The following is a 14,030-nucleotide window of genomic DNA, read 5'->3' on the forward strand; positions in this document are numbered from 1 at the left end:
CGGACACTTTCGGTGCGACACCAGCAGCGGGTTTGGGTCTGATGACGTCTGAGCTAGATTAGCGAGTGGGTTACCCTGGCAACGCTAGCCAACAGGTACGTTAGCTAGCTTTAGCTCGTTTCTTTACTACAGGTTCCTTCATATGACGTCAGCTTCTGAAGTATATGAAGTTCTGTTGAGTGAATTTATATATATTATATTTATATATAACATCAACGAATCACTTGATTTATTAACAGATTTCTCAGACCTGTGGTCCAGGATCTAGACTCAGACCTGTGGTCCAGGTTGATGGACATGGATCAGTACAGTATTCTGGGTCGGATTGGAGAAGGAGCTCACGGCATCGTCTTCAAGGCCAAACACATCGAGGTAACAACAGGAAGTCAAAGATTGTTTATCAGTTTATTAATAATAACAGATCTTCATATTGATCATGTATTGATCATGTATTGATCATATTGATCACGGTGTCTCTCAGACTGGAGAGACGGTGGCTCTGAAGAAAGTGGCTCTGAGGCGGCTGGAGGACGGGATCCCCAACCAGGCTCTGAGGGAGATCAAGGCCCTGCAGGAGATCGAGGACAACCAGCATGTGAGTGTCAGGGGTCAGGGGTCAGAGGTCAGAGGTCAGCATCACACTCTTCCTCCTCCTCCTCAGGTGGTGAAGCTGAAGGAGGTCTTCCCTCACGGGACGGGCTTCGTCCTGGTCTTTGACTTCATGTTGTCTGACCTCTCTGAGGTCATCAGGAACTCCCAGCGACCTTTGACCCCGGCCCAGGTCAAAGGTTACATGATGATGCTCCTGAGGGGCGTGGCCTATCTGCATCACAACGACATCATGCACCGAGTGAGGAACACTTCTTCTTCATTATGACTCTTGCAGCCCTTCAGAATAAAAGCCGATGTGCGTATGTGTGTGTGTGTGTGTGTGTGTGTCTGTCTGTGTGCATGTGTCTGTGTGTGTGTGCGTCTGTCTGTCTGTGTGTGTGTCTGTCTGTGTGTCTGTCTGTGTGCGTGTGTCTGTGTGTGTGTCTGTGTCTGTGTGTCTGTGTGTGTGTGTCTGTGTGTGTGTCTGTGTGTGTCTGTCTGTGTCTGTGTGTCTGTGTGTGTGTGTGTGTCTGTGTCTGTCTGTGTGTCTGTGTCTGTGTGTGTGTCTGTTTGTGTGTCTGTGTGTGTGTCTGTGTCTGTGTGTGTGTCTGTGTGTCTGTGTCTGTCTGTGTGTGTGTGTGTGTCTGTGTCTGTGTGTGTCTGTCTGTGTGTGTGTCTGTGTCTGTCTGTCTGTCTGTCTGTGTGTGTCTGTCTGTCTGTCTGTCTGTGTGTGTCTGTCTGTGTGTGTCTGTGTCTGTCTGTGTGTGTGTCTGTGTCTGTCTGTCTGTCTGTCTGTGTGTGTGTGTGTCTGTCTGTGTGTCTGTGTCTGTGTGTGTGTGTGTGTCTGTGTCTGTGTGTGTCTGTGTGTGTGTGTCTGTGTGTGTGTGTATGTGTCTGTGTCTGTCTGTGTGTCTGTGTCTGTGTGTGTGTCTGTTTGTGTGTCTGTGTCTGTGTGTGTGTCTGTGTGTCTGTGTGTGTGTCTGTGTCTGTCTGTGTGTCTGTCTGTCTGTCTGTGTGTGTGTGTGTGTGTCTGTGTGTGTCTGTGTCTGTCTGTGTGTGTGTGTGTCTGTGTCTGTCTGTGTGTGTGTGTGTGTCTGTGTCTGTCTGTGTGTCTGTGTGTGTGTGTCTGTGTCTGTCTGTGTGTCTGTGTCTGTGTGTGTCTGTGTCTGTGTGTGTGTCTGTGTGTGTGTGTCTGTGTCTGTGTGCGTGTGTGTCTGTGTGCGTGTGTGTCTGTGTGTCTGTGTCTGTCTGTGTGTGTGTGTGTCTGTGTGTCTGTGTCTGTGTCTGTGTCTGTGTGTGTGTCTGTGTGTATCTGTGTCTGTGTGTCTGTCTGTGTGTGTGTCTGTGTGTGTGTCTGTGTCTGTGTGTGTGTCTGTGTCTGTGTGTGTGTCTGTCTGTGTCTGTGTGTATCTGTGTGTGTGTGTCTGTGTCTGTGTGTCTGTGTGTGTGTCTGTGTCTGTGTGTGTCTGTCTGTGTCTGTGTGTATCTGTGTGTGTGTGTCTGTGTGTGTGTCTGTGTGTGTGTGTCTGTGTGTGTATCTGTGTGTGTGTGTCTGTGTCTGTGTGTGTGTCTGTGTCTGTGTGTGTGTGTCTGTGTGTGTGTCTGTGTGTGTGTCTGTGTCTGTGTGTGTCTGTCTGTGTCTGTGTGTATCTGTGTGTGTGTGTCTGTGTGTGTGTGTCTGTGTGTGTGTGTCTGTGTGTGTGTGTCTGTGTCTGTGTGTCTGTGTCTGTGTCTGTGTCTGTGTGTGTGTGTCTGTGTGTGTGTCTGTGTCTGTGTGTGTGTCTGTGTCTGTAGGACCTGAAGCCGGCTAACCTCCTCATCAGCTCTTCAGGTCATCTGAAGATCGCAGACTTCGGTTTAGCCAGATTGTTCAGTGAGCAAGAAGAGAGACTGTACAGTCACCAGGTGGCCACCAGGTGATGCTGTTATACTCTATTAGTAATCTATTAGTAATCTATTAGTAATCTATTAGTAATCTATTATGAATCTATTATTATAACATGTGTGTGTGTTCAGGTGGTACAGAGCACCTGAACTGTTGTACGGAGCCAGGAAGTACGACGAGGGAGTCGATCTGTGGTGAGAAAACTACTCATCTTAATTCTGAAAATACTCAGTAGTAGTAGTGGGATCAGTAGTATTAATAGTTGTAGTAGTAGTACTCTAACAGTTATATAAAAGGTTCCATATAAATTAAGTTTATTATTATTAGGATTATTGTTGCTGTTTTATTATTATTGTTGTCATTATTATAGTTATTTTTTTATTATTATAATTATTGTATATTTTTTTATTATTATAATTATTATTATTTTTTTTTTTTAATATTATTATTATTGTATTATTATTATATGCAGCATGAGGTCGTCCTCCATAGTCGACATCATGACTTTTACTTTACTTCCAGTCAGACCTATTGTTCCTGTTCCTGTAGCCCTTCACAATAAAAGCCCGTGTGTTTCAGGGCGGTGGGCTGTATCTTCGGTGAGCTTCTGAACTCGTCTCCTCTGTTTCCCGGAGAGAACGACATCGAGCAGCTCTGCTGTGTCCTCAGAGTGCTGGGGACACCGACAGAGGACAGCTGGCCGGTGGGACACCGTCCAGCATGACTTGTTGTTGTTGTTGTTGTTGTTGTTTTTGTTGTTGTTGTTGTTGTTGTTCTTCTTGTTCTTCTTGTTCTTCGTCTTCTTCGTCTTCTTCTTCTTCTTCTTGTTCTTGTTCTTCTTCTGCATACATAGAAGCACATAGAAGTATATAGAAGTACATCAGACCTCTGGAGCTTGTCCAGAAAGCTGCAGCTCGCCTGGTGTTCAATCGCCCCAAGTTCTCCCACACAACTTGTCTTCTCCGTTCTCTACACTGGCTCCCTGTAAGAGCTCGCATCCAGTGTAAGACTCTGGTGCTAGCCTACAGGGCAGTGAAAGGAACAGCTCCTTCCTATCTCCAGGCCATGGTCAAGTCCTACACCCCCGCCCGACCACTTCGCTCTGCTGCCTCGGGGTGATCGGTTGCCCCGTCGCTCAGAGGTCCCTGCGGCCGATCGACCCGGTCGCGGCTGTTTTCTGTCCTGGCCCCCCAGCGGTGGAATGAACTCCCCACTGACGTCAGGACGGCAGAGTCGCTGCCCATCTTTCATCAGGCTGAAGACTCACCTCTTCAAGAAGGCCTACCCTGAGCCTTCCACTCACCACTTATTGTATTCATATACTAGTTTGTTTCTGTACTTCTGCTCTGGTTTATGCTCTTAGATGCTTGTTTAGAGGAGATGCACTTATGACTTCTGGTGACTCACAGTTCTGTTGAATACCGATGTTGAATACACTTTGGATGAGAGCGTCTGCTAAATGATTGTAATGTAATCTAATGTAAGCATATAAGTACATAGAAGTACAGCAGTAGTATAAGTACATCTGTTCCCCTCCAGGAGATCGTGGAGTTACCAGATTACAATAAAATCACCTTTAAGGAGAATCCAGCGATCCCATTGGAGCAGATCGTTCCTGACTCCTCCCCTCAGGCCGTCGACCTGCTCTACAACTTCCTGGTTTATCCGTCCAATCAGCGCTGCTCTGCCAGACAGGTGAGAAACAGGAAGTGGTGTTCCTCAGGGTTCCACCCGAGGATTCAGTGTTGATGTATTGATGTATTAATACATGTGTTGGTGTATTGATTGATGTATTAATACATGTATTGATCCTCCTCTCCACAGGCTCTCCTCCATCCCTTCTTCTTCTCCTCTCCTCTTCCTGCTCACCACTCAGAGCTGCCCATCCCTCAGAGAGGAGGTCGACCCACCCGCCAGAGGCTGCAGGCTCCGCCCACCGACTTCTCGGTGGACCTGCCCCTGCAGTGCAGCGTGGTAAACCCCACACTGCTGCAAGGACACGCCTTCTGCCTCTGAACAACGACGGACCAACCGATCGTATTTAAATATTCAGTTCGAACAGGAAGTCGACCTTCATGTGTTTCTGGTTGCTTTCAAAATAAAACGTACAACATGAAAGGAGGAGACGATGATTTCACACATTAACTTCACATTGACTATCCTGAGTTCAGGTGAGTTCAGGTGCTTCTGGGTTCACCTGGTTCACCAGTCTGGATCTCATCTGATCAACTCAATGGTCGTTTTATATTTCTGCCTGTAAACAATCAAAGAATCTGGTTTCTGTCTCCAGGGCGTAAAAAGTTCTCCTTGACCTCAATGGAGTAGAAAGTATTAGAAGATGGAAATACTCGAGTAAAGTACCATGAACTTGTACTTCAATCAGAGTAATGTATTTTACTTTAAAGTCATTATAAATTATTTTATCAAAAAAAAAAAAAAAAATTCAGTTCATTTATTTTCACTCATCAGAAATAAAGGAAGTGGACACTCACTCCTCCCTCACTTCCTGTTTGTCCTCCGTCAGTTTAAAGCATCAGTTTGACTTTGAACTGAAGAGAAGAACTTCCTCTCGGTGAGTCTCAGCATCACGTCGTCTTCAGTCTGCTTTATGTCACACCTGATCAGTCAGAGTGAAACACTGGAGACGTACACTTCATGTTGTCATTTCATCTGTTATCTCTGTTTGATCTGTTATCTCTTTGTTTTATATCTTTTATCTCTTTGTTTGATCTTGTATCTCTTTGTCTGATATCTTGTATCTCTTTGTTTCATATCTTGTATCTCTTTGTTTGATATCTTGTATCTCTTTGTTTCATATCTTGTATCTCTTTGTTTCATATCTTGTATCTCTTTGTTTGATCTTTTATCTTTGTTTTATATCTTGTATCTCTTTGTTTGATCTTTTATCTCTTTGTTTGATCTTTTATCTCTTTGTTTGATCTTTTATATCTTTGTTTGATCTTTTATCTCTGTTTGATATTTTATCTATGTGTTTGATCTTTTATCTCTTTGTTTGATCTTTTATCTCTTTGTTTTATATCTGTTATATCTTTGTTTTATGTCTTATCTCTCTGTTTGATCTTTTATATCTTTGTTTGATCTGTTATCTTTGTTTTATATATTGTATCTCTTTGTTTGATCTTTTATCTCTTTGTTTGATCTGTTATCTCTTTGTTTTATATATTTAATCTCTCTGTTTGATCTTTTATCTCTTTGTTTTATATCTTTTATACATGTGTGTTCTGGGAGGCTATGCTAACTAGCTTAACAGGAAAACAACAGCAGCAAACAACCTACGAACTCTCCCCACAGAGTTTAGCTGTTCCTACTGACTCAAACAGGATAAAGCAATCGCCACACAATCCACATTCCTCCAGACCATCATTCCTGCTTTGTAAAAGAAAACAGCCCGAACAGATTCAATTGTCCGGACAATAACTCCGCGCATGACGGGATGCTTCGTCATTAACGGACAATGCATATAGTCTAAATCTATACCATTAACACAATGACAAGAACAAACTCACAAGAACCAGTCACATATATATATATTCATATGATCCAGCAGAGCTGCAGCAACACGCATTCTGCTGCACACTGGAGGGCCATTCACATATTAGATGTAAAGAAACAAACGCAGTTCACTTAAAGACAAACTGCATCTTTCTTTCTTTGTTGACAAAGAGTTTAATCCGGTTAAATCCCAACTCACAAATCCGTTTCTCCTCAGGTAAAATAAATAATAATCTACACCAAGCAAAACGCTAAAAATGTCATCATTTCTTTCAATTTGAACTCTCACTACTCCGACTAAGCCTCTGATGTTAAGTTAAGTTTCACAATAGTCACGTGCTCGCCCACTGACCAATCACAGCACACGCTGCACCTCACTGCAGAGCTGCACCTGACTGCAATAATGTAATGTAATGAGGACAGGTGTGTTTGATCTAAGTCCAAAAAACACAAAACAGGAGTTGAATAAAATCCTTTTATTGATTTCTGATAATAACTGAACTCTTTGATCATCTCAGAATAATAACAAGTCATTTATTAAATTCATCCTCAAAGTAAACGTTTATAAATCTGAACACGTCACCAGGAGCTACTTCCTGTTAGCTTAGCTACACAATAGCTGTATCTGCTCGTCACGGTACCCAAGATAACACACACATGCTCATACACATATGCACATACACACACGCACATACACATACACGCACGCACACACACACACACATACATACACATCTTTATTTTTTTAAGAATAACATTTTCTATCACCAGCAAGAAAATATGTAAATCAATAAATTCTGATGTAATAAAATAAACATGAAAAACAATCAGGATTCAGTTCAGAACACAAGACGAAGGTTCAGACGACTTTTATCTCCACATCTACAGCCGAACACCTGAACCGGACCACCATGTGATTGGACTGATTAGCTGCTAGCTGATTGGCTGACAGGTTGATTGACTGGCTGCGTTCTGATTGGCTAAAAACTACCATGTTTAAATAGTTATACCTTTAATTCTGTTTTTGCGGATTTTTCTGTTTATTTCTGATAAAAATGGTGAAAACGGCAGAAACAGATCAAACAGTTTCTGCAGCTTCACCATCCTGATGCTCCTCTGAACCACAAGCAGCAGGTAGACCAGGTAGACATATGGACCAGGTAGACCAGGTAGACCAGGTGAACATATGGACCAGGTAGACCAGGGGAACATATGGACCAGGTAGACCAGGTGAACATATGGACCAGGTAGACCAGGTGAACATATGGACCAGGTGGACCAGGTAGACCAGGTGAACATATGGACCAGGTGGACCAGGTGGATCAGGTGCTGCTGTGATTTGGACCTAGGTCTAATTCTGACTTTTAAAAGGTAAAAAGGTTTTGATCAGCTGATGGTTTTCAGGTTGTAAGTATTTGTACGGTGTTGTAGCAGCAGCTAGTGTCCAATAAAAGAAGTGGGAGCACTGGGGCTCATGGGAGATGTAGTCCCATACTGTGTCTGAGAGCTGATTGTTTCTTAACAGTCCATAAAACGTGACATCATTAAAGTTTCAAACAGCAACAAAAATGAATACATCTGTTCTCTGAGCTTTTCAAAATAAAAGACTTAAATAAAAGACAGCGGGGGATTCAAACCAACGACTCCCATCAGAGCCTCTGACATCAATGCAAAGAAAAATATTCTCATTTAAAATAGTTTGTTGTGAATTTAAAGGTTGTTTGTGACTGAAGTGCCGTTTAAATCTGATTTATTGGGTTCATGTTGTGATGGCTTTTATTTCTAAAAGATTTGAGGTCTGTAACTGTAATGACCTGTCTGTCTGTCAGCTGTACTAAAAGGACAAAATACTGGATATTTGTACATGATTGTTCTTTGTTGTCTGTGTGAGAATTAACAGAATACTTCAAAATAAAATGCTCTCGTCATCGGTTTACACGACGACGTCACCGTTCAAACACTGAAGTCATGTGACTAAAGTTTAATTTATGTGTTTTTAACTCTTAATGTAAGTTCAGCGAAGGTCTTTAACTGTGACAGGAAGTCAAAAATTCACAGCTAGCTGAAGGAACATTTTTTGTTAAGAGCTGGAGTCGGGATTTGTTTAGCCTAGCTTAGCATAAAGTATGGATACAAGGAGAGACAGCTAGCTCACATTATTCACAAGTTTGTGTTCATGTAGCCACGCTAGCTGTTTCCCCCTGTTTCTAGTCTTTAAGCTAAGCTAACAACTAACAACGTCCTGACTCCAGCTCAAGAAAACAGAATCGATCTCATTTCAATCTAAAAAAATGAATAAATGTAGTTTAACAGTAGCTTGTTTGTTTAATGAGGCTGCAAGCTAACAGTTAGCTAACTGCTAGCTAACAGTTAGCGAACGTGAGTCCTGAATATTCAGACTAGGAAGTCTGTGTGTTTCTCAGAGAGAACCAATCACCAGCAGGCAGTCTTTCAAAAAATGCATAGAAGAAGAAGAAAGAGCCAACTGGAGAGAGCAGGCTGAGGGGCGGGGCTAAAGGGCAGCGCAATGGTGTGTGGGAGTTGTAGTGTAACTGTAGAAGGCATGCAGAGAGACAGACAGACAGACAGACAGGAGGTTATGATACAATATGTAAATGCTGAGTTTATAATAAATGTTCATCTTTTAGAGTTTTAACATATTTACATGCTACATTTACACTACAGTGAGGGGACGTCCCGGATCAGCCCTAGCTTCAGCATAAAGTATATATTAGATATATAATAATATAATAATCTGTCTGAGGCACTTGTTAAGATCCAGAGCTGCAGGTCTGAGCTCACCTGGGCTGTTGCTATAGAAACTGGACCTGAACTGTGTGTGTGTCTGTGTGTACGTGTGTGTGTCTGTGTGTGTGTACGTGTGTGTGTGTGTGTGTGTGTGTGTGTGTGTACGTCTCTGTGTGTACGTGTATGTGTCTGTGTGTGTTTGTGTATGTATGTGTGTGTCTGTGTGTACGTGTCTGTGTGTACGTGTGTGTGTCTGTGTGTGTCTGTGTACGTGTGTGTGTGTGTGTGTGTGTCTGTGTGTGTGTCATGACTCTGTTACATCATCAGGGCAAAGTTTTTTTTTTTAAATTTTTTACAAGCATTCAGGCAAATGTGATGATCTCTGGTTAATCTCTAACAATAATAATAATATTAATATTCATGTCATCGAGCCTCTACTTATAAAAATAAAAAATCATTCCCGTGATATTCACATGCTCAGATTACACAGAACCACAGAACAGAAGGTTCTCATATTGTTTGCATACCAGGTTAAAGTTGATGGTGATGATGAGGAGGACGAAGGTGACATTCTGTACCACGGAGCTAACAAGTTAGCCACCCGAGCTAACATATCAACAATCAGGTGTGACGTCTGACTACAGCTGGAACATGTCTGTGATGTAGTGAGGGGAGCTAACCGCTAACAGGGTTAGCCATCAGAGCTACAGGTTAGCCACCCAAGCTAACAGGTTAGCCATCCGAGCTACAGGTTAGCCACTGGAGCTACAGGTTAGCCATCTGAGCTAACTGGTTAGCCACTGGAGCTACAGGTTAGCCATCTGAGCTAACTGGTTAGCCACTGGAGCTACAGGTTAGCCATCTGAGCTACAGGTTAGCCACCCAAGCTAACAGGTTAGCCACTGGAGCTACAGGTTAGCCATCTGAGCTAACTGGTTAGCCACTGGAGCTAACATGTGAACCAAAGGAAAGGTCACATGGGTTTGATTGACAGCTATTTGTTTACGTTCTAGCTCCTCCTTCCTGATGACGCCCCGTGTGTCATCAGAGACGGCAGGCTGTGATTGGTCTCCATTGTCTCGAGTAGAATAAGAAACCAAAAAAATACAGATTAAACATATGTGGAGGCTTATTTTATTATTTTATTATCCATTAAAAATGTTCATTTCTTGTTAGTTAAAGTGGTACTTTTATATTTGCAATCATTGTGTTATTGAAAGTTATTTGACATGAATGACGCAGCTGTGATCTCATCGTTATTGATTCATCAATAAAAACATCTATTGTTAGTTAGCAGGATCACACTAATCTGGCTCCGTGGTACAGGTCCCAGGATGCACTGAGGCATGATGGGTAATATAAACAGCAGGGTGTTGGTTAATTCGGCGGCTGTGTGAGAAGGTGTTATGTGATTGGCCAATCAGAGGCCTCAAAAACTGCCCACCAGCCAATGAAAATCAAGTACTTGTCTCTTGTCATCCTCCAATCACAAACGCAGGAAGAGGCGGGTCTTCTCTCAGCAGGCCAATCAAAAAAGAGCCCTTATAAGTAGCCTTAAAAAAAGAAATCTGCGAATGAAAAAATGGCTCACACCAAGAACATTCTCCTATCAGAGAGAGAGCCCAGCCGCTAGTCTCCGCCCACCGAGCCGACTGCCAATCAGAACCTTCGTCAGTCTCTGTGGGTTGGGCTTCAGCCAGGGGCCCGGGGTGTCGTCCTGTTGCCGCGGCAACCCGGCTCTCCTCCAATCGGGATCCTCCCTCCGCCTCGGTGGCGCCATGGCGATGCTGGCTGCTGATAGGCTGAGCTCCGAGAAGCTGGTTGTTGATTCGCTGTCAGACAGACGCTCGTCGTCCATCGGCATGAGGAAGGAGAACACCGCCTTCTGAGCCGCACCCGAGCTCCCACAATGCTTTGCGTGGCGGGCGGTGCTGTCGCCTCCCCGCTCTCTCCTCTCCTCCTCCTCCCTGTCGGCCTCTGTCCTCCTCCTCCTCCTCCTCCTCTCCTTGGCTCCTCCTCCAGACTCCTCCACCTCCTTCAGTGGCAGCAACGTGTCCCAGGATTGAGCACTGATCCTGGGTAAACTCCTGCTCCTCTTCCCCTGCTCCCTCTTCCTGACAGTGTGACTTCTCTTCCTCCTCTGCTGCTGCTCCTCCTCCTCCTCCTCCCGAGCCTCCTCCTCCACCATGTCTAGGTCCAGATCAGGAGGCCCTCCTCCTCCTCCTCCTCTTCGCCCTCCTGTTCTTTGTTTGGTTTCTACCTCTCTCCTCGTCCTCCTCTTCTCTCCTCCTCCTCCTCGCTGCTGGCTGAGGGAGGCGGTTGTCATGGTTACTGTTTCCACATCTTTCTCCTCTGTGTGTGAAGAGGAGGAGGGGGAGGAGCCTCCTTCCTCAGGGCCTGAAGGAGAAACAAAGAAATAAAGACGTTGAGCTGCAGTTCATCTGACGACCACCAGAGAGAGCTGTGACATATCACCACCATGTTACTAACATATTACTAACGTGTTAATAACATGTTAATACTGAACTAATGACACATACCTACCATGTTATGTCACAATAACAATAACACATTACATAACATTAGAACATGTAACTTCCTGTTTAAATGCTATCATGTGATGTTGCTAAATTAATTCCATAAATCCCATGAAATAAAGTAAAAGTGCTGAAGATGAAGACATGAAGAAGAAAGGATGAGAGACGTTGGAAAAGGAGAACAGGAAGTTACCAACCGCGAGTTTTCAGTGCGTCCAATCACGTAGAAGCAGGGTTCCCCCTGTTTAGAGTTGGTCATACAGAGAGACAGGCTGGACAACTCCACTGAGGAAGAGGAGGAGGACGAAGAACAGGACAGGAAGTACAGGAAGAGGAAGTGTAAGAACAAGAGAATCCCAGAGCTGTGATTGGACGATTCAGGTTCAGAGAGTTGTGAAGTGAAAGACTTTTACTCAACTCTAACTCTAACCTGTGTAGTCAGGTGTTACAGGTCACCTGTGTGGTCAGGTGTTTACAGGTCACCTGTGTGGTCAGGTGTTACAGGTCACCTGTGTGGTCAGGTGTTACAGGTCACCTGTGTGGTCAGGTGTTACAGGTCACCTGTGTGGTCAGGTGTTACAGGTCACCTGTCAGGTGTCTGCAGAGCTTTAGTGTGTCTCACCGTAGTCGGGTACGTATCCGTTCCCCTTCTTGAGGACCAGGTGGATCCGGTGTCCTCCTCTCCTGATCTGCTCCACAGCCTGACTGTGAGTCATCCCTGATGTACTGTCTCCGTTTATCTCCACCAGCTGGTCCGACACCTGAGACACCAGGTACACAGGTACACCTTTTATTCAACATCACTTCAACCGGTTATCTATTCATTTTACTCAAAACTATCCAAAAGTGGTGAAGTGAGTCTTCTGTTGGTGGTCTGTGAGGAGCCCAGAGGACAGGTGACCCAGGTCTGAGGAGGTCCTGATGATGTCACACTGATGATGTCACACTGTCCTGACGTCTCTGCAGCCTGCAGGAGGCGCTAACGGCTCTGATTATGAATATTTAAAGGACACGTGTGGAAGCAGCTGGGCGCTGAATGTTTGATGTCTGTAAATGATTTAATATCAAACAGAATATCTTTCACACCAGCTGGAGATCTGAAATATTGATCACCTGTGAAACTTGAACATGATTCACCAGGTAAAGCTGCTGTGAGTTATTGTTGGAATGCTGCTTCAGCATTCCAAGTACTGTTCTTCAAATCTTTATTCAACTTCTACTATTTCTTCCGTACGTGTTTCTGCTCTCTTCTCCTTCCACATGTTTGAAGCTACAGAAACCGTTTGAATATCAAAATGTTCAGCTCTTCCAGGAGAGGGGTGATATGTCTCTTCATATGTCCGGGTTACGATTGATGTGAGACCTGTCAACAGATTGACACACTTACTAATTTCCCGGGCGGGTGAACCCGGTCTAGTTGTGCTGAGGCAGTGAGACCCCCAACCATGCTGTTCTACGTTCTCCCTTGAACCCCCCTTATTCTGTTCCGCGGTCTAAACATGACCCCCAACTATCCTACGCTGCGGTCTAACATGACCCAACCTATCCTTGTCTGCGGTCTAACATGACCCAACCTATCCTTGTCTGCGGTCTAACTTGACCCAACCTATCCTTGTCTGCGGTCTAACATGACCCAACCTATCCTTGTCTGCGGTCTAACATGACCCAACCTATCCTTGTCTGCGGTCTAACTTGACCCAACCTATCCTTGTCTGCGGTCTAACTTGACCCTCACCTATCCCGTCCTGCGCTCGGACCCTCCGCAGGGCCGACACCTCTCTATGTTTCGGTATCTGTTGAAATCCTACCATACTCCACTATGGGCTATGTAGACCCGCACTATGCTGTCTCTGTGGTCTTCCAGACCCCGTATCCTCGTCTGCAGTCCCCCGTGACATTCCTCTGTCCTTTGCTTTGACTAACTGGACCTCTTACCTCGGGTCTAACATCTACTCGTTCATGTTCTACCCTTAGATTTCTGTCAGGACTCATTTTCTATTTTCTTAGGATATTCACCACAGCAGTAGGTAAGGTATTTATTTATTAATATAAATACATTTCTTTTGGGGGATCAGGCCTGTTGGCCCTCAGGATCCCTACCCTCAGTGATAGTACTTCAGGATGGAGTCCAATCAACAAAGACTTTGCTCTTTTCATATGTGATGCATGTATAATAAATCATTGTTAAATTATAAAACAAGTCTCTCCTGATTGAACTACAGCTATTACTATGACTACTGATACTACTACTTATACTACATCTTCTAATGCTCCTAATACTTCGACTACAACTACAACTTCTACTAGTACTACTACTACAAATATCACTACTGCTGAATATGTGTTAAGCCACAGAAACTGTTCGAATATCAAAATGTTCAGCTCTTTCAGGAGAGGGGTGCTTTGACTTTTCATATTTATAATCTTTCAACTTTTTGAAATATTAAGCTTTTTGCAATTTTCTTTTGAATGGGATCTCTATGGAGAAAATCTTCAAATCCTGTTAAACTTCTTCAACTTTCAAAGCCTTCTTCTTCTCATACTTTCAGCTACAGACACCATAGTTAGACATTTCAACTAGAAGGGTTTTCAGCAGTGCAGTTTAAATGATTTCAGGCTTCAACATCATTCAGACAGGTAGTCTCCCATTTCTGTACTTTCAGCAATGTTTGTGCAATCAATTTCAGCTTTCAGCATCCCAACGCATTTTCAGCAGGAAATGCATTTTCTAATACCAATGAGAAGGGTTGTTACTT

The 14,030-nt window shown here is 43.9% G+C and overlaps 2 protein-coding genes across 3 annotated transcripts in view; one reads left to right on the forward strand and one right to left on the reverse strand.

Annotated features, from left to right (window-relative positions):
- cdk20 (cyclin dependent kinase 20) overlaps positions 1-4,594 on the forward strand; it is a 4,715-nt gene extending 121 nt beyond the window's left edge. The window contains exons 1-9 of one of the 2 annotated variants that reach the window (XM_076076382.1): positions 1-95; positions 240-372; positions 482-595; positions 662-850; positions 2,386-2,507; positions 2,608-2,670; positions 3,056-3,179; positions 4,016-4,171; positions 4,301-4,594. The exon at positions 1-95 is cut by the window's left edge and continues 121 nt beyond it. In XM_076076382.1, coding sequence (XP_075932497.1) covers positions 292-372; positions 482-595; positions 662-850; positions 2,386-2,507; positions 2,608-2,670; positions 3,056-3,179; positions 4,016-4,171; positions 4,301-4,492 — 1,041 coding nt within the window. In that variant the 5' untranslated portion in view covers positions 1-95; positions 240-291 and the 3' untranslated portion in view covers positions 4,493-4,594. The other variant, XR_012947484.1, reaches the window with a different exon arrangement.
- A 5,108-nt stretch (positions 4,595-9,702) lies between these two features.
- magixa (MAGI family member, X-linked a) overlaps positions 9,703-14,030 on the reverse strand; it is a 33,125-nt gene continuing 28,797 nt past the window's right edge. Inside the window, exons 20-21 of the mRNA XM_076076386.1 lie at positions 11,897-12,035; positions 9,703-11,134 (exon numbers count right to left, since the gene is read on the reverse strand). Coding sequence (XP_075932501.1) covers positions 10,347-11,134; positions 11,897-12,035 — 927 coding nt within the window. The 3' untranslated portion in view covers positions 9,703-10,346. The remainder of the gene's footprint in view (positions 11,135-11,896; positions 12,036-14,030) is intronic.

Source organism: Anarhichas minor, unplaced genomic scaffold, assembly GCF_050575085.1.
Source record: "Anarhichas minor isolate MPS153535 unplaced genomic scaffold, ASM5057508v1 ptg000056l, whole genome shotgun sequence".
In the NCBI taxonomy this organism is placed as follows: Eukaryota; Metazoa; Chordata; class Actinopteri; order Perciformes; family Anarhichadidae; genus Anarhichas; species Anarhichas minor.